The following is a 25,647-nucleotide window of genomic DNA, read 5'->3' on the forward strand; positions in this document are numbered from 1 at the left end:
ACCACCCTTTCTGAGAAGTAATATTTCCTAATGTGCAGCCTGAATCTCCCCAGCTGCAGCTTGAAACCATTCCCTCTAGTCCTATCACTAATGACATGAGAGAAGAGGCCGACCCCCAGCTAACTACAGCCTCCCTTCAGGAAGTTATAGAGAGCAATAAGGTCTCCCCTGAGCCTCCTCCAGGCTGAACATTCCTGAGTCTCCTTCAGCCATTCCTCATAAGATTTGTTCTCCAGACCCCTTACCTGCTTTGTTGCCCTTCTTTGAACATGCTCCAGAGCCTTGATGTCTTTCTTGCAGTGAGGGGCCCAAAACTGGACACAGTACTTGAGATATGGCCTCACCAGTGCTGAGTACAGGGGAACAATCACCTCTCTGCTCCTGCTGGCAACACTGTTTCTGATGCAAGCCGGGATGTCATTGGCCGTCTTGGCCACCTGGGCACACTGGTGGCTCATGTTCAGCCGAGCATCAATCAATACCCCCAGGTTCATTTCCTCTACACAGTCTTCCAGCCACTCTGCCCCAAGCCTGTAGCATCGCCCAGGTTGTAGCTGAAGTGCAGGACGTGGCATTTGGTCTTGTTGAACCTCATTTCATTGACTTCAGCCCAGCTCTCTAGCGTGTCCAGATCCCTCTGTAGGGCCTCGCTACCCCCAGGCAGATCCATACTCCCAGCCAATCTGGTGTTATCTGCAAACTTACTAAGGGTGCACTCAATGCCCTCATCCAGGTCACCAATAAAGATATTGAAGAGGACAGGCCCTAGCACTGACCCCTGGGGAACACTATTCATGACCGGTCTTTATTAAATATTTTATATTTCAAATCACAGTTTTTTTCTCTCTCTCTTCGGAATTTAGTACTTGATATTTAGCCCATATAACATGCAATCTTTAGGCTAAGAGCTGTAACTCCTGTCTTCCTGTGTTTTTGTACCATTCAGATTCAGTGGAGTCAGACAAAAATCATTTTATGGATAACAAGGCAGTTGAAAATGTTTATAATTGGATACAATAGTAATCCTTGCAGAGGAATAATTTCACTTACATAACTTTTTTCCACATGTCTATATACAAAGACAGATACACTCAAAAAACCTGTAGCTCATTTAGTGGAGAAGCTTTTTGTTTGTTTGTTTGTTTTTCTGAGAGAGAAAATAAGAATATGATGAGTTAATTCAAAATAATTTTGTAGTCTTTTTGATAGTGCTATTTTAAGAAAGCTTTCATTAGAAATGTCTAAATTTCATTGCTATATATTTCTTTTCTAGTACTTATCAACTAAAGAAGAGTTCTCAGAATAAAGAATGATACTATTCCAAATATTTTTTCCTGCAAATATGTGAATGGTTACAATAAAGTACATAAAATACATGCAAATTCTACCATGGGTTAAATCTGTTGGCATAAATTTGAAAGTAAGTCCATGAGAACTTAATGCGATTCAACGTGATCAAGTACAATGTGTTGTACTTGGGTCAGGGCAATCCCAGGTATGTGTAAAAACTAGGATTGAAAGCAGACCTGTGGAGAAAGAAATGGGGGATCTTGTGGATGAAAAGTTGGACATGAGCCAGCAGTGCATGCTTGCATCCTGGAAAGCCAACAGTATTCTGGGCTGCATATAAAGAGGGGTGGACAGCAGTGTAAGGGAGGTGATTGTCCCCTTCTATTCTGCCCTCATGACTCCCCAACTGGAATACTGTATCCAGGCCTAAGGCACTCAGTACAGGAGAAATGCAGAGCTCTTGGAGTGGGTCCTGAAAGGAGGGCCACAAAGAGAGCTGGAGCACTTCTCCTAAGAGAAAAGGTTGAAGGAGCTGGGCTTGTTCAAACTGGAAACATGAAGGCTCTGGGCAGACCTCATTGCAGCCTTCCAATACTTAATACTCCAATACCCTTACAAACAGAAGGGACACCAACTTTTAACACAGTATGATAGTAGCAACTGTCTTCAAACTGGAAAAGGGGAGACTTGGATTAGATATTAGGAGATTTTTTTAACAGATGATGGTGAAGCACTGGAATAGTTTGCCTAGACAAGCTGACAATACATCTCTAGAAGTGTTCAAGACCTTGGGTGGCCTGACCCAGTGGATGTCAATCTCTCCCACAGGAGGGGGTTAGAACTAGATGATCTTTAAGGTCTCTTCCAACCCAAGCTATTCTACAACTCATTCTGTGATTATATGAATATTTAATCTGTCCTGTTGTGCTGCTGAAAGTAATTATCCAAGTAATTGGAGCACCAGATAATATGGCATATATCTTCATCTCCTCTGATCTGCACCGAATTAAAGATGTGATTCTTTGCTTGCTTCTCCAGCTGAAGTGAATGGGACAGCATCTGAAGGAAAGAAAGGAGTGTGATTGTCTCAGATTCCATGTCCTATTCTTGTTATGTGTGCACTGAAGACATCTGTAGACATTGCCATGTTCCTACATTTCGAGTGACTCAGCATGAAGAGGTTTTCTGATGCTACAGCCTCAGGAAAAAAAGAGTTCATGCACAGGACAGGGTTAAGGATCTGGAAGCTGTCTTGTAGAAAACTGCAGAGAGCAATGACATTGTATCTGATCTTGTAGAATTTCCTCGGAGCTTGATAAGCCTTGCTTTCTACTTTGCTGATAGTAATGTACTATAGTGATTCCAAATTTCCCCTTTTTCTTGACATTTAACTTGTCTAGAAGCCAGCTGCTCTGTCCTCACCATGTTGTCAGTTCCTATTACCTTACTGCAAACATCATATTTGTAATTTTTTAAGTTCTTGCTCCAAAATTATATGATTTGGCAAGAAATTGAGTCTTGATTATGACAGCATATTGCTCTAATCCAGCCATCTGTGGAAAAGAGAACCATAGAATCATAGAAACATAGAATGGCCTGGGCTGAAAAGGACCTTAAAGATCATGTAGTTTCAACCCCTCTTCCATGTGCAGGGTTGCTAACTACTAGACCAGGATGCCCAGAGTCACATCCAGCCTGACCTTGAATGCCTCCAGAGATGGGACACCCACAGCCTCTCTGGGCAACCTGTTTCAGTGCTTCAGCACCCTCTGAGTGAAAAACTTCCTCCTAATATCTATCTTAAATTTTCTCTGTCTTTGTTTATAAGAAAAGCTTCAACATGTAACCTTTGTTTGGTCTAGAAACTCTGAAATCATAAATAAAAAATAAACGTAAACTGTTTCTTACCTTTGTCTAATTTGATTAGATTCTTTTTTAATCCTGGGAGTTTTATGTGAGACATGGGATTTTTCAGACATTACACATGATTGTCACATGCTTGAAGTCAGTAAAATCAGGCTCCCTTACAACCCACCCTTTTCCTGATCAGCTGCATCAGAACAAGCAGGTACATTGCTACTACTGTCTCCGGGACTGCCTTGCAGGGCTATCATGAGGTTAATTAATGCTTTCATGATTCCAAGTGTGTACAGATCTCCTAAGATGAAAACTACCCCTGAAGACTAAGCTAGGACAGGGAAGTTTAGTGGGAGAACCTGTTTCAAACTGTTAAACATTACTGCTTCCTTGTCACTGCAGAAACAGCTCCAGCCCTGTAAAAGACACAAATCTAATTCTGACTACACTCTGTAAGCGAATAATAGCTTTTCCTCAGACAATCTACAGACAAACAAAAGTGGGATGAAACTACTTTTTTTTTTTCATGTAATTCACAACTGACGGATGAGTCTGAAATACAGAAGCCCAATTAGTGTCAGGAAGGACTAAAATTTAAATCACTGCTGTAAAAAAAAAAACAAAACAAACAAACAAACAAACAAAAAAAACAAAAAACAATAACAAAGAGAGACTTTTGAAAAACACAACATGAAGATATCTGAATAGCCCTGGCAGCATTACTTTTCAGGAAAATAAACTTCCTGCTGAATGCAAATGATAGCTGACCAGGGTTTCATCAGTGTCATTTCCTTGCTTACCCTCTTGTCAGCCTCTGCAGCAAAGGATTGTGAACTTCCACACTATTCTGCTTTAAGGTTTTCCTTAGAAGTGAGAGATACTGTAAGCTGTAGATCAGCTTCACAGGAAATTTATAGCATGGCAAAAGCATCATCTCTATAAAGACATCAACTGTCTTGAGAACATTTACTGGCTGGAGAGAAATCCAACAGATTATCCTTAATTGAATGAATTAATATGACACATTTTGAGCACAGAAAAAAATAAAAACTTCTAATGCTAGCTAGTTTTTGACCTGAATAACCTTGAACATGCTAAATCTTTTTTTTTTTTAACATATGTTATTTATAAATATGTTCTTTGATGTAAATTCAAATTTCATTCTCACATATGTGAGAAGTAATAATTGTCTGAAGCAAGGTTTTATAACGTACATTATTGTCACCATTGTTTGATGTGAATGATGAATGGGTCTGACCAGACCCAAACATGGATGCAGGCTCACCAGCCCAGTGGAGGAGTACACTTTAAATCCCCTCTCTCCCAGACAACATGCTGGAAAGTGAGACAGCCAAACTCAGAAAGCTGGGAAGCTATGTTGTCACCTTATTTTACACTACCTGAATGCACTTTCTTCCTCTTGAGCAACGAGATCCTGATTCCATTCCTGAAGGTAGTTGCCTATATCTTTTTTTCAAAAATGGAGAAGAGGTTGTTCCTTCTTCCTAAGAACCATCTGCAGATGTTTATAATTCAGTAGTTAGAGCACTCACACTCATTTGCCTGAGAGCTGTGTTATAACCTGTCAGTACTCCAGCTGCATCTACGGTCCTACCCTCCACTCATTAAGTTTTCTAAGAGAGTATGTGAGAGGGCAAACTTCACCTTTGGCTTTGGAAGAGCAATTCTCTGACAGAAAACAATGCCAGATTCAGTGGACCACAACCAACTGAAAGCTTGATTGTCTCATCAAGCTCCCAGGACACTCCCAGGAATGGGAAAACCTAGTCTGATCTTTAACCTCACAACCTGCCTATATATTTCACACTAAACAGTCTTTGGAGGAGGTTTGCCCATAGAGGAGTAGCTAACCCAGAGAGGCTTGTTAATGCCTGCCTAAAAGCAGGACCATGATATCATAGAATCATATAATGTCTTGTGTTGGAAAGGACATCAAAGATCATTAAGTTCTAACTCCCTTGCTGCGGGCAAGTTGCCACCCACTAGACCAGGTAGTAGATCAGGTTGCCCAGGGCCTCATCCAGCCTGTCCTTGAACACCCCCAGGGACAGGGCATCCACAAGCCCACTGGGCAGCCTGTTCTAGTACCTCATCATCCTCTCAGTGAAAATTTTCCTCCTGACATCCAAACTAAATTTCCACTTCTTTAGTTTAGAACCATTCCCCCTTGTACTATCACTACCTACCCATGTAAAAAGTTGATTTAACTTCTGTTTATAATTTCCCTTTAAATTCTGGAAAGCCAAAATGAGGTCCCTCAGAGCCTTATCTTCACAATGTTGAACAAGCCCAGCTCCCTCTGATTGTGTCTGTAGGAGAGGTGCTCCAGCCCTCTTAAAGGCCCTCCTCTGGATCCTCTTCAAAAGCTCCACATCTTTCCTATGTTAGGTACTGCAGGACCCAGACCTGGATGCAGTACTCCAGATGAAGCCAAAATGAGGGCAGAGTAGAGTGGGATAGTCACATCCTTCAGACTGCTGGACAATAAAGATTATGTCCATAGTACGAAATAAATTTAATGCAATAACAGAAAAATGCTCTTTTCAAAGATAACCTGTTATAAGAGTGCTGTTATTAGTGCTATTTGAGTGCATAGGGCAGTTCAAACTGGTTGTTAAATTCTCAGCAAGGTCTTACATTTGTCATTAAGCCTACCTATTTACTTCCAGCTATAACCACATCATATTCCAGAAGTGCTCACTACCTCTGAGTACTGAGTCACGCAGGAAAATTCTGGTGTTCTATTAGCTCATAATAGAATCAGCAGAATCACAGAATGGTGGAGGTTGAAAGGACCTATAAATATGCTTTGGTTCAACTACAATGCTTAAGCTTGATCCCCTAGTGCAGGTGGCCCAGGACCACATCCATTCAGCTTTTGAAGATCTCCAAGGACACTCCATGACCTCTTTGGCCAGTGCTCAGACATCGTCAAATAAGAAATACTTCTTGATGATCAAAAGTAAACTCTTATGTTTGTACCATTGCCTCTTTTCCTGATATTGGACATCACTGGAAAGAGTTTGGCTCTCACAATAAGGAAATTCAAGATTAGCTGTTTAAAGAGTTGAAAATTCTTCAGCTGAATATTAGATAATCCCTTTTATTTTTCCTTTTCCTTCTTTGAACTGTGTCACTCCTGGCCTGCATCTTCTTATCTCCTGAGATTATTAATTGCCTTCTCTTTCTGGATGCCAAAAATGATAATGTCATGATAAAAGAGCAGTAGCAGTGTGGAAGAAGGACAAAATCACTTGCTTGGAACCAAATAACTTCATAACTTTTCACTGTCCTGTTATGCAGAATTCCATTCCCTGGACCTGTCTTTACAGCATCCAGTTTACAAGCAGACACAAATCTTCCACATGCCAGGTGAGTGTACACCTACACCTGCAAATTTTTTTTGGCCAGAGTCCCAGGGAGCCCTGAGGGCAATGGCTGAGCTGTGCCACTCAAATGACAAGACTTAGCTAGTGATTCTGATTCTTAGATACAAGCAATAGTCTGTGCTTTGGTTTTCTGAGCTCAAAAGATAGTTAAATATATATGTATATATATTTAAAAGGAGCAAGAAAAATCTAGTGACTTTTTAGACTCCCAGCTTTGGTTTTCCAAAGTGTCTGTTCTTGTTCCATTCTGACTTTAGCTTTAGTTAAATGCAGATCCTTTTTTAAAGTTTGTATCACCGTGTTATTTGTTAACCTGAGGGCACTCAGCTGACTCCTGGGTATTGCTTGATATCTTCAATAACAAGACTCTTCTTGTACTTACAAGTGCTGTAATTGTCAAATATGAAATGCTATGCAGAACCATTGTGAAGCTATGTGTCTCATGACACATCTGTCAGTGGGCACATTAAAGTAAGTTTTTTCAGCCTTTTGGGATTTTGTCTTTTTCTACAAGTAAATTGCATTTCCTACTACAAATTCTTTTTAACTAAAATTATGTAAATGATAATTAAGCCTCATTAAGCTTCTACAAGTACAGATATGAAGAGGCTTTACAACATCATTGATAAAAGGAAAGAAAATGAACTGAGAATACAAGATGCATGCTGTCATTCTTTCCTTGACAAACATGAGTACAATCAGCTACTAAAGCTATGATCTCCCTCTTTGAAATTCTAAAGCTAATCTGATATTTGTTTTGAACTCCAAAATCAATTGGAAATAAATTTGTGGAAGAATTTAGGAAGCCGTTTGTGGAGAACTTGCTGATGGTAGACTTTTTCACGATTTTGTTTTCAGTTTTAATTCTCAAGATTTTTCAAGTATTTTCTGTATGATACAATATAACTTCTGAATTTTGAATTATCTCAATTCCATTCTAAATATGAAGGCTTACTGACATCAAAAGCAGAACTCTGCCCTTATTTAAATGGGCTGTAATTCCCCTCCCAGTTACTTATGACTTTACCTTCCCTATTTTAGGCAAGCATAATTTTTCAGGTTTAGCTCCCAAAAAATAAGTAATTTTGTTGTTGGCCTCTGATGGTGGACAAAGAAAAGCAATGTCCCGGAGCTCCAGATGAAATGTGAGATTTTGGGAAAGAAAATCCTCCACATTTCTATTGACAACATACTTTTTTGTAAAGCTTCAGAAAATAGACAGCTTTGTTGTCTCTGCTGTTTATAAAATGCATAAAGGCTAACAAAAAATAGAAGAAAAACTAATATAAAAAATGATTCTTTTGGAATAGATGTTCATTCTGGTATAATTTACCAGATTTATTTATTCTGTGTTCCTGTTGCCTAAAGCCAGTAGTTCAGTGGGTAGACCCTAATGAGCCTTTCCTAGAGAGCTCATTTGGGCCACATGGTAAATCACTTTTCTTCTCCTTCTGCATGCTGTAAGATCTTCACAGATGACAGTTGGGTCACCTGACTTCATCTACTACAGCATCAACTAAATTACGACAACAGCTGAGAGATGAATAAAAAAGAGTGTAATACATACCTTTCCAGCCATCTCCCCAAACATCTTTCATGAAGAGAGGACTCTGGACAGGACCAGAGAATCTGGAGGAAAGCAGTGTCTTTGCACATTTGATTTCAAACATGTTTTAAAAAAACTCGGATTTTTATTTTAGAATCTCTTTAACTAATGGAGAGAAATGAAGTTTAGCATCCCAGATTTCAGAAGTTCTCAGGATTTAAAAATGTTCAGTAGATATCCAGAAGTATCTGAAAATTCAGTACTTCCAGCAGAGCTGACCTCCTCCTCATCCTAGTGTTTGAAGTTGTTTCTATAGCTGCTGATGCAAGAAATTCGTTGGGAGCTGCTGTTAGTCAGCTGCCCTTAAGGCTTGTTTATAATTATTGAAGACAGTAACAAGATATGTTAAATTATTATATGATGTTATTTCAACAGGTTAAAACTCATTAGAAACCACATAAAAACTTTTCATTAATACCATTAAATAACCTACCACCTTATTTTTGTGTCATAGGCAATTTTCTCTGATGTTATAAACACACCCTCTCATGTACAGTACTGATCTACGATGATGGCCAAGTGGATTAAGTATAGATTCAAAATCATTAGATGCAGGTTTTAATTCCTTTGAATGTCAGTAAGGTGTAACTTGGGGAGTAACTTCTTAGTAGCAATGAACTAAATCTCTTTTGCTCTGTTCAAACCTGTTTGTGCTTACCACCAGCTGCAGAGACTCTTGCACAACTTGCAGAAATGGCCTGAGTCTCCGCATATGATCTTACAGAAATCATTTACAGTTTCTGAACAGGAGGTTGTAGTCAGCAAGAAGTTCAGGGAAACCTTTCTTATTATATCTATTTACAATTTGTCTACAAGGTTGGTCTTAGTTAATGACTTCAGCACTTAGCTGAAGTGAACCTCCATTGTAAATCAAAGAAACACCTCACTGACTGATGACTTTTCTCACATTTCAAATCTTTAATTCATATAGATACCATAAGTGTATCCTTCCATTCCACAGGAAGTAAAACTTCTGTGACTACATAAATACAGTTATTTCTATGCAATAGTGTGCTTAATTGCATTTGAATGTCAAGAGACCATAAGACAATTACAGGGTGTAAAAATTAAAAATTGATGCCTCGGTTTCTTAAATTCTAGAATTTAAAAGCAAGTAGTCAAGCAATAAAACAAACAGAACAAAACAAAACAATCGTGCCACGAGCTATATAAAGAACTTAAAACAGCAAATCTATGACGCAGAGGAATAACAATCCTTGAATTTTGGAATATTTGTCCTAATCTTGTACACTCAAGTGAGTAAAGAAGGGAAAGAGTATGTGAGGATTTACAGCCTTCCAATAGCAATGAAAGACTTAAATTTGAGATTGCAGAATTAGTCATGTTCTAACAGTAAAATTTCAATAGGATTACAGTTCATAAGTCCCCTAGTTACATCTGGAATGTTTTCTTTTTCTTCCAGTTTGAATTAGATTAGTAGGTAGTAATGAGAAATGTTACTGATTTCTGCCTCCTAACTGGTAGAGTTGAATTGCACGCGCATTTCCTTTGTGAAGTGAGAACCGGAAAAAAACAGAAAAGTAACTACCAGTGTGATGGTTATGCTGAAATCAAAGCACCAAGGGGACCTTATAGCAGCTGAAGGGAACCTACAGGAAAATGGGAGAGATTTTTTTTATAAGGGCATGTAGCAAAATGGGAATTTTTAAACTGGAAGAGGGTAGATATAGATATTTAAATATTAGGAAGAAATCCTTCACTGTGAGAGTGGTGAGACACTGGAACAGGTTGCAAGAGTGACTGTGGATAATCACTCCCTGTAGGCATTCAAGGCCAGGCTGGATGAGGCTGTAAGCAATCTGGTCTAGAGGGAGGTGTCTTTGCCTATAGCAGGGGGTTGGAACTAGATTAACTTAAAGGTTCCTTTCAACCCAAACCATTCTATGATTCTATATATTTTGATGTCTGTGAAACAAAAACAAAAGAATACAAACAAAATCTGTTCATGAATTATGAAAAAAAATCATGAAAAGATGAAAAATGGGTTCAAAGATTTTCAGATTTGAATCAACTCCGGCCATTATTATTGGAGTTATCCTAACATGGGTAGTTGCTACATAAAATAAAGTATTTCCCAGGTGTCAGTGTTTACACATTCAAAGGAGCTCATATGACTCATGTTGTTTACAAACAGATCTGTAAGACTAATTTGTTGTGATAATCTTAAAAATTTGTACTTCCAACAGCTTAGCTGACCTAGTTCTACAGCTTTTAAGGTGAACTTGTCAAGATTATTCATAATTTCTATGAAACTTGACGTCAGAAGTCTGACTTAAGCTATACAAATAAGAGATTCAGATTTAGCCTTCAAACTCCCTCAGTCTTGCCTGTATCATATATCAGAATCCATAACGACAGCTATGCATCATTTGATATATTGTAGAGTAAAACTTTTTTGCCTTGTTGAGTTGGGATTTCCTCTTGGTGGTTGTCTGAGGGCTAAATTCATTAAGAAATAATCCACACCAGAAGTGAATTAATTTAAAATACAGACAATTATATTCACCAGAATCCTGAATCTGTGTGGGAATATTGCTACCAATAACTTCTTAATCGCAAAAGTTATTTTAAGGGACCTTTGTATAAGAATGCAAACAGTTTAAAACAGTAGTGATTCCAACTAGGAAATGTAAATGTATTCCACTTTGCAAACACCTGGTACTACATAATTCAGAAAAACTTTATTTTCAGTACTTTCATAAAATTCTTGCTTTATCCATTCAGACACTAATGAAAATATTTACTGATACTATAGTATTAAAGTGATTTGGTTAAAAAAAAAGTAACAGAAATGCTGTCTAAAGTTGAGTCTTTTTTGTCTGGATTTTCTATTGGTGACATAAGCTCTGTATAAATCTGTGGATGAAGTTGTCTGGTCATTGTCTGGTTTTAACCATCTTCAAGTGTAGAACACTTTTCTAACTCATGGAGACTTATGACACCTTATATATATCCCTTATATACCTTTGCAAGTTTTCTTTTTCCAGCTTTCCCATTCACCTGCACAACTTTGCTATCTACCTTTACATGCCAACAGAGCATTCCACAAGCATTCTTTAACTGCTCATGCGGGCACTTATCCAGTCAGATCCACGAGCCATTCTTTCTTCTTCTAGAGGTGTTCATCTTGCTCCACAGCTGCTGCTCTGTACAGTCTTTCTTGTATTCCCGCAGGCCAGACTCTCACAGATGACTGAAGGTACAACAGCTAAACTGAGGGTTTGAAAAATATTGGTGTTCATAGATATTTTTCAGAGATAATGAGGAAGTATCCTTTCTATTAAGGAGAAATATTGTTAGCATTTTGAGATATTTACTTACAGTCATACTCTAACACAGTGAGTGGTGATCATGTCATGCAGAGCTGTGGGGCAGCAGATTTAAGGAGTGCATAGCAGTCCAAAAGTTCAGCTGCATTTCTTATAAAAACAAGACCCAATTGCACAGCCATGATGTAGTGAGATGTCTGTTTGAGTACACATGACTACAAGGGTGTGTGCAGGGACCTGCAGATAACATCTTGCCTGAGTGTCCATCATTCCTTCCACAGTCCTTCCTTCTAAGTAAAGGATTGTTACATAAACATACCCTTGATTAGAAACATAAGTACAGCATGTTACAGGAAAGAAATGGTCAGAATTCCTAAATATGAGAAAAGGTTCACCTGGGGCTCTGCTTACAAGTAGCAAAATGCATGCAAGACCAAGTGTGCTTCTTGTTGCCTTTGCTCTCTGTAGTGAATGTGGAGTTACTACTTTACTTCATTCCTTCCTCCATAAACGATGGAAATCTGTGCATGAATTATCTGAGAAAGCAACAGTTTCACAGAAGCTTTAAAAGTGTGTCTAATCCTCATCAGAATATGAAACATTCAAAATGAGACCTTCAAAATAAAACTTTCATTAATTAACTAGTAATTGATTAATTGAATTAATTTACAAATAAGATCCCAATGAATGTAATAAAAGAACATGAACCAGACTGGTATACTGGAGGTGAAAGTAGTGAAGGGTGTAGCAGCCATGTTCATCCAATATTTCAGCACAGAATCTTGAATCAGACTCAAAAAGCATTGAGAAATGCTTCATTTACATTCAGCAGCAGTATTTTGTTTCTTAGAACGGTAACTATTAAATGAAACAGTGATTTGCCAAACTGCAGCAGACTTCCAAGAAAACAATTAGTATTCTACATAGTACTTCAAAAATATGTATGTTGCTATCCACATTTAAACTAGAATGATGTTCAAGAAAATACACTCAGTAAATTCATGGTGTTTGCAAGTAATATAGTACCTAAGAATTATATGCTGTGCTGGAATTCAACACTGCAAGGTTGACATTTGCATTCTGTATTAAATTAGGTCTGATAGACAGTAAACCTTCAGCTTCCCCTGCACTGGAAAAGTGTGAAATTACATCCACAGATCTCAAGAAAAAGTTAACCATCTGCATTTGTTTTATACACTGGACAGATTATGGATTGCACTACCCAGGCATTTTGGGCATTATGACATTCTTTATCTTATGACGAGAAGTTGGAATTGTCTTTTGAACCGTGCTCTTCTCATGGTCTTTATAAATGTCTAATATTAAAGTCTGTTCCTCCAAGGTCACCATGCCATTTGCCCTTTCCCTGAGAGGACCCTCAGGTTCATCTACACTTCCAGATAACTGAGTGCGTTAGGAGTGGAACTGAACTAAGGCAGAAATACGTGTTTGGTATGATAATCCTACTATAGTTTTTACAGACAAAGAGGCATGTGTAACAAATGACTCTCTTGCAGTTTTAAGTTTCATTCACTGAATTTGAACTTACAGTTCAACATGTGCCCTCCTGCAAGTTGTAATAATGAGTTGTGTTGTGCCTGCAAAACATACAGGTCAGGGAATGATCAGCAGTTGGGAACTCTTACTAATATAAATTCAAAATAGCTGCAGCTAGGCCAGATCCTGAGAGATGCATTGTAACCAACTCCAGCCAAATCCAGTGCTCATAAAATATGTGATCAATCTTCTCAAGCTTTTTAAAAAATACAGTCTGTGCCTCCCTCCCACACACAGTCTTTTTTTAAGTCTGTGTATGTTGCTGTAAACTTTTCTTTTCTGGCAGGACAAGTAGAAGTGAACCTTTAATTCTCACATTATAATCTAGAACTTAAAGAAATATGTATGTAACGTAATATGTAACAAATTATTAAATATACAGATCACTGTGATGACTTTACTGTCATCAGAGATAAATTCCATGAGTTCTGTGATCAAAGCATGATGCAGGATTGTCATCATGTGCATTTGGCAGGTAATTGTGGCTCAAGAATGTTCTTTAAAGAAAGAAATGTCATTTTTCATTCTGAAATAACGTTAGAGCACTGGGATAATATATATATTAATTTCATTACATCTGTTAAAGAAAAATAACATTCATTATGTTCTTTTTGGAATTCTAAATGTTTTTGTTAAGTATGGAAAATAGGATCTTGGTTAATGATTGTCCAAAGACACTGCTTTACTATCAAAACAAACAAACAAACAAACAAACAACAAAAAACCAACTCTTGTCACCCTCTTAAAGTTGTATTTTCAAGCTAGGTTTTCATTTTTTAAATTGTTTGTTAATGGATAATAGTGTTCTAAAATCTAGTATTCTTCTATGATAGTTTTCAAGCTTTTCATCTCATTCAAGTTTTTGATCTATCATGCTCTTTTGAGCTTATATCTTCAAAGACTTGGAAGCCATGCCCTAAATTATCACATCTGTCTTAGACCAAATTGGTACTTTAAATATCTGGACATGTTCTCCATAACTTGTGTTCTGGGGTAGCTTTATCTGCAGGGCTACAGAAGATTCCAATTCAAAACACAGACATGACATTCACTGAAGAACTGACATTGGCTTAAATTAGCTTTGGATAAGTACCAAACAGAAATTAGAGTTGTTTTGTGAGAACTGCATATTCTGTTCCCTTGGGAGCTGAGCAGTAAGTGGAAACAAGATAACTATAATTTTTATTTCTTTCACAATATGAACACAAATCAACAAGTTGGCATTCATATCACTGCTTTTCTAGGACTGTCTAGCCATGTAGGGACATCATTCGTGCCTCCTTACCTTGTCCAGAAATATTTCGGGAGACTGACTTCAATTATCGCATGATTTCAAAGCACCTGCTTCAGTGGTACAGGGTATCTAGCTTGTAACTCTGCCTTTATAAAAATTCAAGTTTAAACCAAGCAATAGAGTCACCCCAAGTCACCTAAAAAGTCCTAAGACCCCCAGAGAATCCCAGAAAAATTAGTCATCTTTTGTCTATGACTAACATTATGACTAATTTGGTATAATACTGGCAGTGATTCCAGCCCCATATATTGAATAGTATTCTAACAAGTGAAGCATCCATTATACAGGATGGAAAAAATCAAGTTTGCAGTTTTGTTCTCTTCCAGAGGCTGAGCCCACAGATCTCAAGACAGCATCCTAGTCCTGAGGTAACGGGGTGCTGTCAGTGAAAGCAGTCAGCGTGTCAGGCCACTCACTGAAGCTGAAACATTGTTCATCTAGGCACATGATGTGTTGGGGTGGATGCAGAGAAAGTAAGAGAGAGATTCATTTTTGCACAGGAGTTAGAGAACTTTATGTACAAAGTAAAATTTGAAGCCCTGAAATGTATACATATTTCATTTATGACTAGCATTGGCCATTTATTTTATTTTATTTTATTTTAATTATTTTTGGACCAGACTGGGCTTTGAATTAGTCTCCAACAAAGCTGTATGTGTACAAGTGCCAATGCTCAGGCAGAACATGAAGACGAGGACAGTCTCTTTAGCAGCAGGGTGCTTTTAAGCCATGTGAAAGACTGCAACCACAGTCTACATTTCCTTTCTTTATTCACTCGTATTTGGATTTTATGCAGTTATTATTTCCCTCTGCACTCTCACATCATCCATCCCTTTAGGGACATCTCCTAATTTTGGCCACACATCTTCTAAACTAGCTGGACTGCAATCACCAATTACCTTTCTGAGCTTAAATACAATGACAGCTGCAATGAGTTTTTGCTGTGGCACAGACCTCTGAAGCCCACTGTCTCTGAACAACCTTTTTTTCTGAAAGTGTAGTGTTATGTGGCTCAAATTTTCTGGCTTAAAATGTTCTAAGGTGTGGCATAACATATAAGGCATGTACATCATGGCTTTCTATGAATCTTATGTTTATTTTTATATGTCTTGTGTAATCCTTTAGCTCTCTGTGTCCTCTAGTGTCTACCAATCAGCACTGCACATTAAACAAATAATAATTATCTCCATTTTCTTTTCTCAAAAAGTAGGTTTAAAAACCCTGGTTATACAGTAGATTTTATACTCTGTTCTTTCCAAGACTTCTTAGTAAATTCTGTACTAATAATGATGTTTCTACAATTACTCCTGTTATTACCTGCAGCATGTATGGCAGTACAGCCAATCTTAGATATTATTTTCATACATATGTCTATTTACCTATCTGCTTGATTCAGCAACATTTTATGGTGAATGTTCATGAGAGGTCTTGATATGTATTGTTCAAGAAAACACACACACTAAAGTACATTATCCTCTGACTTGTGTGTGCCAAGTTGTCACTAAGAACAGGAGCTGCTTCTATTCATACTTCAATAATCTTTGCATTAGGACAACAGTTACAGAATTTGGATTGTAGCTTATGGTGGACAGACAGTATGAGATCACATTATTAACAACTATTCTGTTACAAAGATACATTAGGAAGAATTTTAGATTCCACAGCTGACATTGCTCTCGGAATTCTTGACTATATAGTATTAAAGTGAGACCATTTCAAGTTGTAGAAAATATAAACAAGTGAAACCAGGCCTACACTCAAGCCAGAAAAATACAATTATATGAAATCTTTCTAGAGGATGGTCATAATAAAATATCTACCTAGAAAAGGCAGGATGAATAAACTCTATGAGAACACCTTACTTTCCACATATTCGTCCAGTCTTTACTGGCTTCATTTACCAGATGTTCCTTACATCTTTTTAAAGGGAGAGGTTGAAGGGAAGTTTGCACCAGTAAATTTTTTAAGTATAATCAACCAGAGAAGCAAGAATAGGTGTTTAGTTGATTTGGATATAATTTACTGCACTAGTGAAGGAACATCCAACGTTAACAGAATATGAGTACTTGTATGTCTGCAGAAGCCACTTCACACCTGCCAAAGTATTCTTTATTTTTGAAAATGTAGTTCTTGGAGGGAAGGCTGCATCCCCCTGCCAACTTGACTTGATATCTTGGGAAGAATGCACAGAACTTTACCAATCAAAATGTTACAATTAAGGAGTAGAGGGCATACTAACAAATCTTAAGTTTTATTAACCATATAGTAAAAGGTATAGTACTTAACACTTTAAAACACAGAGTTTTGAAGCATATCTGTAACTGTGATCAAAAATCAAACACATTGAAGTTCAAATGCTAATATACTGATGATTATAACACACACAGTGCAACTGTCACAGGAATGGAACAGATCTTCTTGTGCAATAGCAACATCCAGAGGAATTCATCATTCATTTCACTAAATACTGTTCCTTCTGAAGTTCAAAAACAGCTTCACAGTTAATGTGATTACAGATACCTGAGAAAGGATGAATAAAATAACACAGAAAGCATTGATACTTGCTCATGACTGAATCGATCTGACCGCTGATATATGAGTGACAGTGCAAAAGGATATACAGGAGAACGACTGGGAAATGTTCCTGAAGACACAAGCTTCTCAGGCTTAGACTCACTACCTCGAACAAGTCACTTAGGTTTATACTACAGAAGAATCTTGAAACCTATTTTAAGTGATGATAACTTAGTTAAGAGTTTCAATGTCCTGTGAATCTTGGTGGTGTCCTTTTGGAATAGTTCTTCTCTACCTGACAAGAAAGTGCTGTAGGCTATATTACACTGAAGATCATGACATACTCATATCCTGTGGTAACAAGAGTACTGTAGTCCATAGAGTGTTTTTAGTATCTACTTTTGGGAGATGGTATTACATATAGAAGAGACAAATTAGGTATAATTTTAATTCTTTTGATAAAAATAAACTAATCAAATTATCAGCTCCATGATTTAGATACTATCAAAATTTCCTTCTACCTGCTTGATAGTATCAGGCCTTCAGGGTGTCAGTGGAACGAATGAATTCTTGTTGACATTATTTTCTTTTACCCAATAAAATTTTCTCATACACACATGGGAAGAGGATTTTTATGATTATGTGGTGTTTGTTTTAGCACATTTATAGACTAGGTTCTGTATAAATACAGAAAAAGGAGGTCATCTGCTCCACAGAATGTACATTTTCATAACAGTTTCCTGGCCTTGTAAAGCAGTTTGTTTTCACAAAGCAGGTCAAACATTTCCTTTGACAAATTTTGAACATCAGCATCCGTGAGGATGCTTGACTATATGGAGGGCAGTTAACAAACAGGCTAGATTTTATTTCTAATGAAAATTGATGGCTGTCAGTGGTTGACTTTATAACATTTCTGAGAGCATGCCAAAGCCAAAAGGCACTGAATTGATTTTTACACCCAGCAGAATGTCAAAATTTCTGTAATTTTTTAAACTTAAAAGTGCTCTTACCTGTGTAATTAGCAGGCTTATACTAATTCCATTTAAGATCAAAACATTACTTTCAAACCACATATCCATATATTCTTCAGAACCCTAAAAAAGTACAGATGAATATATTTCAAGAAAAATCATTTTGACTACTCAATTCACATTGCATATTTATAACATGCTGTTAGAATATATAGAATACAACTTTCTGCATTTTAAGATGGGATACTCACACACCAGAAATCAAATAGTGATGTGTACTGCACATCTAATGATCTAAACCAAGCATACTGTAAATCTGATCATTTGGAATGGAAATATATGTCTGTAACCTAGTCAAAATGATACTGACTTTTGTATAACTGAGAGATCACTTTACCAGTAAATGAAATATTTTTAAGTTTTCGGTGATTCTCACACATTATGCATCCTGGTGTATATTTTTCAGATTACAGTCTATGCTTATTATATTGCTGATTTAAAGAAGTAAAGCTTAAAATAGCTATAAAAATAAAACATACAAATAAATGCTTTCTATACTTTGAAGTGATCATTAAATGACAACAGATAAAAATTCCAAACTAAAAAAAGGAAGAGAATACCAGATATCATTTGACAACTTCTTTTCTATTTACAGTCTTGAATTCCCTACTGAGTTATTATTATTAGTAGTAGTATTTGCATTAGACAGTGCTCTTAATACTGGATAGTTGTCAGAAGAAAATATTACGTATCTTTTTGCTTCAGATATCTTTTATCAGGTGATGAGTTGGTCCCCTTATATTAAGATATGGAGATGTTAAAATGAACTGCCCTTGAGCAACAAATCTCATATTCCAATACCTTACTCTATGCTAAAGATGCTTTGGAAATGAGTAACTTAAACAGGTGAAGTAATTGCTGTCATTCTATAAATAAGGAATACTAATTACAAGCAGAAGAGGTGCTACATACTTTTCATATACTGACACTACCCATTATCATTATTGATATGCACTGCGTAGATTACTGAATGCCAAGATGCTTAATGCATCATAAATCATTATTAAATATCCCTGTGATGTTGATTCTCTGAGATAAATACTTTTGTTTTCAAGTATTTGCCTGTATGACTGACACCTAAAGAGTAAAAAGCAAGGCTGCAGGGTGACAAGTGACAAACTAATAATTATTATTAATATTTTCATATTTGCAAGGCAAGTCTTAATGGAAAACATGCTTTGAATATTTTCTCCAAAGTCCATTTAGTAGCAAAATTTATATCCTGCAAGGTATTTTTTAATTTCTTACTATACTGTATGTTAAATTCTCTGGGATATCACAAAAACATTTCTTCAGATTAGATTTTGTGCATGACCATGGGATCTGACTGTGTGACATTGTATCTTCCACAGCATTCCATCTAAAATAGAAGTGCTATAAATTGCAACTCCAATAATTAGAAAAGTCTGTCTTGCAGCTGAATTTTACCTTAACTAGTGCCTATGATTTGATTTAGACAATTAAATTAGACAGTTTCCCTCTATATTCATAAAAGAGGAGTTCTGCGGAGCATAATTCAACCTTTTGTACTTATAACTTACAAGGACATGCACTGGATATTTGGAGGCTTAAAAAATATAGTTTTGGAAGGAACATTCTTTTAAGTTTGAAATGATTCTAGAGTAAAAACAAATAGAAAAAAAATATTGCGAATATTAAAATTTAACAATTACCATTAACCTTTGTAAGCACAGCAATCTGTGATGATAATGACTTATTCAGCATAGAAATTGTGTGCAAGCAGTTATTTAGGATGTGCACAACATGAATTTCAACAAAGGAAAACACTGTGAATGCTTGTCCCTAATAAATGCAGTAAATGCAGACATATTTTATAAAACACTTAAAAAATATATACAAACACTGCTTTCCTCCAACTGAGGAACTAAAAATAAATAAATAAATAAATAAATTTTGAAAAGATTTTTTTTTTTCATTTGCTAATTCTAGAGTCATACCTGCAAAACTTCTTTTTCTTAGCAAGAGATCTTTAGAACATCTCCCTGTTTCAACCTGTATTTTTACGGAACTGATCTTGTCATTTAGGAAATTCCAGAAATTTTTCTTTCTGAATTATGCTGAAATTTCAACCATGTCTATGCTTTCACTTTGATTTTGTTTGTTTGTTGTGGAACTGCCATATTTTGTTCTAGAGACTGCTAAACACAAATATCTAATTTTAGCATTTTGAAGAGTTAGTCCAGAACATGTTGCTCATGGCTCAGCCAGAAACTTTGGTAACAACTTCCAAAATAACTGATCTCATATAAAGTCTCTAAAAGACTTCTCCAAAAAGGAAACAAATTACATATTCGTAGACAACAAAAGTGATTAACAATTAAATTTGAGATTTTAAGCTTATTTCTGAGAAAGGCTTGTTGCAGTATTTATTCAGATGCCTTCACAGTAGGAGCTCTGATTTGACCTGATAACCTTGCTACTTGCCAATTGTTCATGTTAGCATTCAGACATATGCTGACCAAGTGTCTTATGATATCACACACTGTTGAAAACATTAGGGAACTCATATTTTCTTTAGCTACAATAAACTTCAGTAACAGGAACAACATTCATTCCTAAATACATCGACAAGTGTGCCAAATAGCTAATCTAAACCATGCTCCTGTAAATTAAGGAATCTTCACATACACACACCCTCACACCATTAAGTATGAGTAGCTGACCCTGAAAAGGTAATCATTTATTAAATGAGTCATTTTGTTTTTAATTAAGTTCTGATTCGTGTTTTCCTTACATTCTGCTGCACAGCATCCAGAATATTCCACACAGGTTCCTTCTCAGCTGGATTCTTATTCTATATTCAGAAACAACTTCATTAATTCTGTTGTTCCACTAATGGTAGGCCTGTCAATGAATGTTTGTAGCACTTGGTACATGCATATATAGATAATAGTGTGGATGGATTGTATAATCCTCAACCTTTTATTGGTATTCATATTTTGACAAGGGTCACTTGCAAGCAATCAGTTTGCTAAATGTGATCCAAACCATGTCACAGCTATCAGTCTCATAATAAAGTTGAAAGCAGAAGATAAATGGGGAGACCAAAATACAAATGTAGCATAGGCAGGCAGAAGTTGCTTATCCCAGGTGATGTCAGATGAGCCATAGAACATAGTTTAGATTCACCTTAGCTGTCCTGAAATAGAAAATCCTACCTGTTATTCTTGTTAGTAAGCACAGTGCCTTACAATAATAACACTAAACAAACAAACAAACAAACAAAACAAATGGGATGCAAACATGCATAAACACCACACACTTTGGCTAGGGAATGCATTGCTTTGGGCTAGAGTTAGCATCTTATGCTAAACCTAGATCAGGGGTCTTTGCACAACTTATTAAAATATACCTTCAACAGTAATTGAAGCAGACAAGCTGATCACAGAGTATAGCAGGGTATACTTGCACATGAGAACTCCAAGCCCACTGAAAGTTTTGATTAAAAAACAAAAGGCTTCTCCCACTTAATTCAGTTGCTATTGCTGTACGAACAGCAAAGTTCAAAAGCTTGCACAGTGAATGATGAAGTACTATAATTGACTATACTGGTATTTTAATTAAGGTTGAGATCAAGTGAAATTACAAGTGAAATTTAACTGCAGTCTTTCAACCAACTTTTTCAGAACAAATAATCAACTCCAGAATGCATCATTCCTGACATTTCAAATCTTGCAGTATATAGAACCACAATATAAAACAGGGAGTATTCTAGCATTTTAAATTAACATTTATTGAATAAATCTTGGTGATACAAATTAACTTTGGTGGAGTAAAATTAATTTATTTGTGTTATGCTAGTAGGTTTTGAAGAACCTTTCAATGTTTATAAGACAAGCATTGTGGGAGTTTTCTCAAATAGATTTTGGAATTGCAAAATAGGGAAGAAGCAGAATCTTTATGAATTTGGTACATATTGCCTTCCACACAGTACTCTGAGGAGTGTTCAAGCTATTGGAATTGATATTAGTAGAGAAATAAATGACTTAATAAAGTTTCAAGGCAGAACAGTAACTAGTGGTAACAACTATGTTTGTATTTGTTATTGCTTCTTGTTTTTAAAAGCAAGGATATTCCATGCAGTTGATCTCTGCTTGGATCTAAAATACAGGTTCAAATAGCAAAACTGTTAATTCATTAGAAAATTTAAATGCCACGATACAAATGACTCCTTCTATCAATGGCACAGTAGACTGCAATTATTACCCCAAATCAAAGACTGTCATCTAGTGTTTTCTTTTGTGTCTGCTGAAGTCCATGAAAATAAGACTTTTCAAAATAATTAAAAGAATATAAGAAAAATAAGCTGTCCCTGTGTCACTGTTGATTCTACATGTCTGAACAGGAGGAGTATGTTTTGCTGAAATGCAGTAGATAAACTGAAATTTCTCTTAATAATCATTTAACCATGCTAAGTCTTCAAATTCATACCTTCTGTTGTTCCTGGTCAATCTGTAGAATACTCAAGTCCAAATAAATAGTGATACATCTGCAGTGATAACTATTAGGGTTTTGTTTGTTTTTTTTTTTTTTAATTAATTGCAAAAAAGTATTTTGCAATTAACAGCAGTCCTATGTAATTATTTACTTACAACTTCTTTCTTCAGAAATATCAGTGCTGATAGGGCAATATGAGTGAAAAGCATCAGGACATGAAAACACACATGCTGAAAAAAATATTACAGATTATGAATAAGCATAATACTGAATAAGCAAGTGTCAGTTTCAGCTGGGATAGAACTGTTTTCTTCAGTATCTGGCATGATGATGTGCTTTGGTTCTATGAGAAAAACAATGCTGATAATACATTTGTATGTTTATAGTTGATGTTTACAGTTGATGCTAAGCAGAGTTGTACAAGACAAGGCTATTCTCAGTTAAAGGCACAAGGAGCTGAGAGGGAAGAGAATTAGACAGCTGACTTGAACTAGCCAAAGGCATATTCTGCACCGTATGACACAGTGCATAAGGAGTTTTGAAGGGAGTGGGAGCTCATCTCTCAACGCTGTTCGGAGGCTAGCAGGGCATTAGTTACAGAGTGGTGAACAATCGTTTGTGTATGACTTATTATATATATTTTTATATATTCATAATTATTATCCTTCTCTCAACCTTAGTAAATATTTTTATCTCAAGCTACAAATTCTACTTTTATTTTTTTTTATTCTCTCCCCCATCCCACTGGGAAGGGGGGAGTGAGCAAACAACTGTGTGGTGCTTAGTCACCTGCCACATTAAACCACAACACCAAGAAATATAATAAATTATTCTAGAAGCTCCTACATAGCCCTTCATGATTACTATTTATATTTTTTTGTAATAAAAATTATTCTTTTCCTGGAGGCACTAAGAAAATGACATTATAGTCACTTTTAACATTAGACAGCATTTGTAACTAAGAACTGGGCTTCAAGCAAAGCACAAAGCACAATTCACTGTTCAGAGCTAGTGATAATGCCACAACCTCCAGGGAAGTGTAAAATAAAAGCTGACCACAAACAGCTGTGCTCCACTGAAGTAAACTCATTTCATTATTCCCACATTCAGTTCTTACTGTGAGACCTGGAAGTCTCACACTTAGGAAACAACTCTTTTGACTAGAAGATGCAGAAAGATCACAAAGATAGTTCATGAATTTTGTTCATTTGTACTGAGACAAAATTTTCATCCACATTGCCTAATTTTCATACAACCTCCTGAAAGCTAGAAATGAGACAATTCTTTATTATAATCTAATAAGCTGTCAAGCAAACACCAAATAAGTAGGGTAATAGCCAGAAACTAGTAGAAAGAAGATTCCTGGACTCCTCAAATCTCTCTGCCTATTGATAAATTCATACGGAAGTTTCGAGTTTGGTTCGGATTTCATTGGAGCTCGGACTTCATCTAACAAGACTTTTCTATTGGCATGCTATTTAAATACAACATCAAGTCAGGATCATTCTGGTTTCACCCACATTTTCAAATAGTCTAGTAAAAGTTGGAGACTGATTTACATGTACTTTAACTAGTAGGCACCTGATTTCCTGAACAATTCCAAGGAATCCCACCACCAATGTAAAAAATAAAAAGAAATCCAACTCCAAGTAATGTAAAAGAAACACGTGCCACCAGTTGGTTCTCACCTGAAGAAACTGTAATACAATGTGTTAGTTCTTTTTATTCAAGACTTCCACTAACAAGATTATCAAGGAAAAAAATATTAAAAACAAATCAAACCAACAAAGAGAATGGAAACAGTACAATGAAAAAAGGACATCCTTACTTCAATCAGTCATGGAAGCCAAAAGATGTATTTCATAAATTCAGTTCATGGCAATATATGAGACATGAGCAGAACAGACTCAGCTAAACAGTGTGAACAACTGTTCGCCAAAACATAGCGCAGCATGTGCAAATCCTGTGTGGACACAAATAGAGATCTTCCAGATGCAAATTCCACACTGTCCTCTGTCTTTGTGATTGGCAACTGTACTCTTTCCCTTTTAATCACTTTTGCATAGGCATAAAATCTAGCAGGGGGTTGTCATTTCTGTCGCAAATGCTCTAAGGAGTTCCTTACCGGATGGGTGAACTGGTGCTCCTCAGCAGAGATGAGAAAAACTATTCCTTAAGAGCATTGCTCTTGTCATGTGACTCAAAGAAAGCACAAGTGCCAACAGGAACTTATTCCACCAGTGCAATATACCCATTTAAATGATCTATAATCTTGCCAAATGTGGGCCAAATGTGTTCTGATAAATTATAAAGTATCAATAGATCTGGATTATATTTCAATAATTCTTCTACAGGCCATACACCAATTTAAATAAATAAACTGTATAAATTGTAATAACAAATTAGTTTTACATGGACTGATATGTGCTGTATTTTATCCTCTTTTGAAAATCATATTGATGGAAAACATACCCAAAAGAAAAATAACCTACGCATTTCAATTCAATACTGCCACCTTGTGAAAAAGTAGCTGTTTTTGTTCATTTATCTTACAAAAATTTCAATCAAACAAGTGAAAATCTATTTATATTCACATAACACACCAAATAAATTGTTTCTGTCAAATAAAAGCCACAAACCAAATGTCAAAACCGTAACACCCAGAGCCTGGAAAGAAAACAAGGATTATTGTTCTCACTTAAACTATTTTTAATAATTAATTTTAAGTTGATAAATAAGAAAGAAAGAAAAACAAAACATTTATTTTATTTTATTTTTAAATCAAGAACATTCCATTGAAGACAGTTATGGTTATTTTCCATGTTATTAATTTATCATCAATATTATCATTCTAACAGTGATCCAATTTCTTTTTAATCACTTATCAGGAAAATACTGTCTTTATGAAACAATATTCACTTTAAATTTAATGCTTGAAAGAAAATCTTTAGTAACTCTGAATATTTCTGCCTAACCTGAGAGAATATAATCTTACAATGATTTATTTTTTCCTTATGTGCATCTTAACCACATGTTTACACTTCTGTTGACCACCCCTTAATTCCTGGTTACAGAAGGCATGACAGACACCTCTTTTTTACTGGCAATGCTGTTTGCCGAACGAAGGACATGCGTCTTGTGATTCCGTCACCATGACAACAGTTTATTTCACAATAAAAAATGAGCACCAAGCCTGCATTCAACTCAGTGCTTGAACATATTTTCTTAACACAACCATACTGAGATGTTTACTGATTGCACAACCCTGCTAAAAATTAGACTGGATTTCAAATGGGCATGTGTTCATAGTATTAAGATTTGAGTATCTTATCGATTGGTA

The 25,647-nt window shown here is 36.2% G+C and overlaps 1 protein-coding gene and 1 long non-coding RNA gene across 3 annotated transcripts; both read right to left on the reverse strand.

Annotated features, from left to right (window-relative positions):
- Positions 1-2,182: 2,182 nt before the first annotated feature.
- On the reverse strand, positions 2,183-5,905 carry LOC107311274. 2 transcript variants are annotated; one of them, XR_001553971.2, is made up of 4 exons: positions 5,824-5,905; positions 5,355-5,645; positions 4,548-4,663; positions 2,183-2,349 (listed from the first exon to the last, which is right to left on the reverse strand). It is a non-coding gene; the product is annotated as an uncharacterized LOC107311274 (long non-coding RNA). The 2 variants fall into 2 exon arrangements; XR_001553972.2 differs by having other exon boundaries at positions 5,355-5,642; positions 5,824-5,896.
- A 10,771-nt stretch (positions 5,906-16,676) lies between these two features.
- TSPAN19 (tetraspanin 19) lies at positions 16,677-25,438 on the reverse strand. The gene is given in 12 exon segments (XM_032442325.1): positions 16,677-16,824; positions 17,829-17,912; positions 19,098-19,176; positions 19,178-19,209; positions 20,605-20,666; positions 20,669-20,714; positions 22,463-22,537; positions 23,873-23,932; positions 23,934-24,004; positions 24,902-24,974; positions 25,066-25,158; positions 25,409-25,438. Coding segments are annotated over 12 exon segments (765 nt in total). The 3' UTR covers positions 16,677-16,764.
- Between the last annotated feature and the right edge of the window lie 209 nt (positions 25,439-25,647).

This window comes from Coturnix japonica, chromosome 1 (genome assembly GCF_001577835.2).
Source record: "Coturnix japonica isolate 7356 chromosome 1, Coturnix japonica 2.1, whole genome shotgun sequence".
NCBI lineage: Eukaryota > Metazoa > Chordata > Aves > Galliformes > Phasianidae > Coturnix > Coturnix japonica.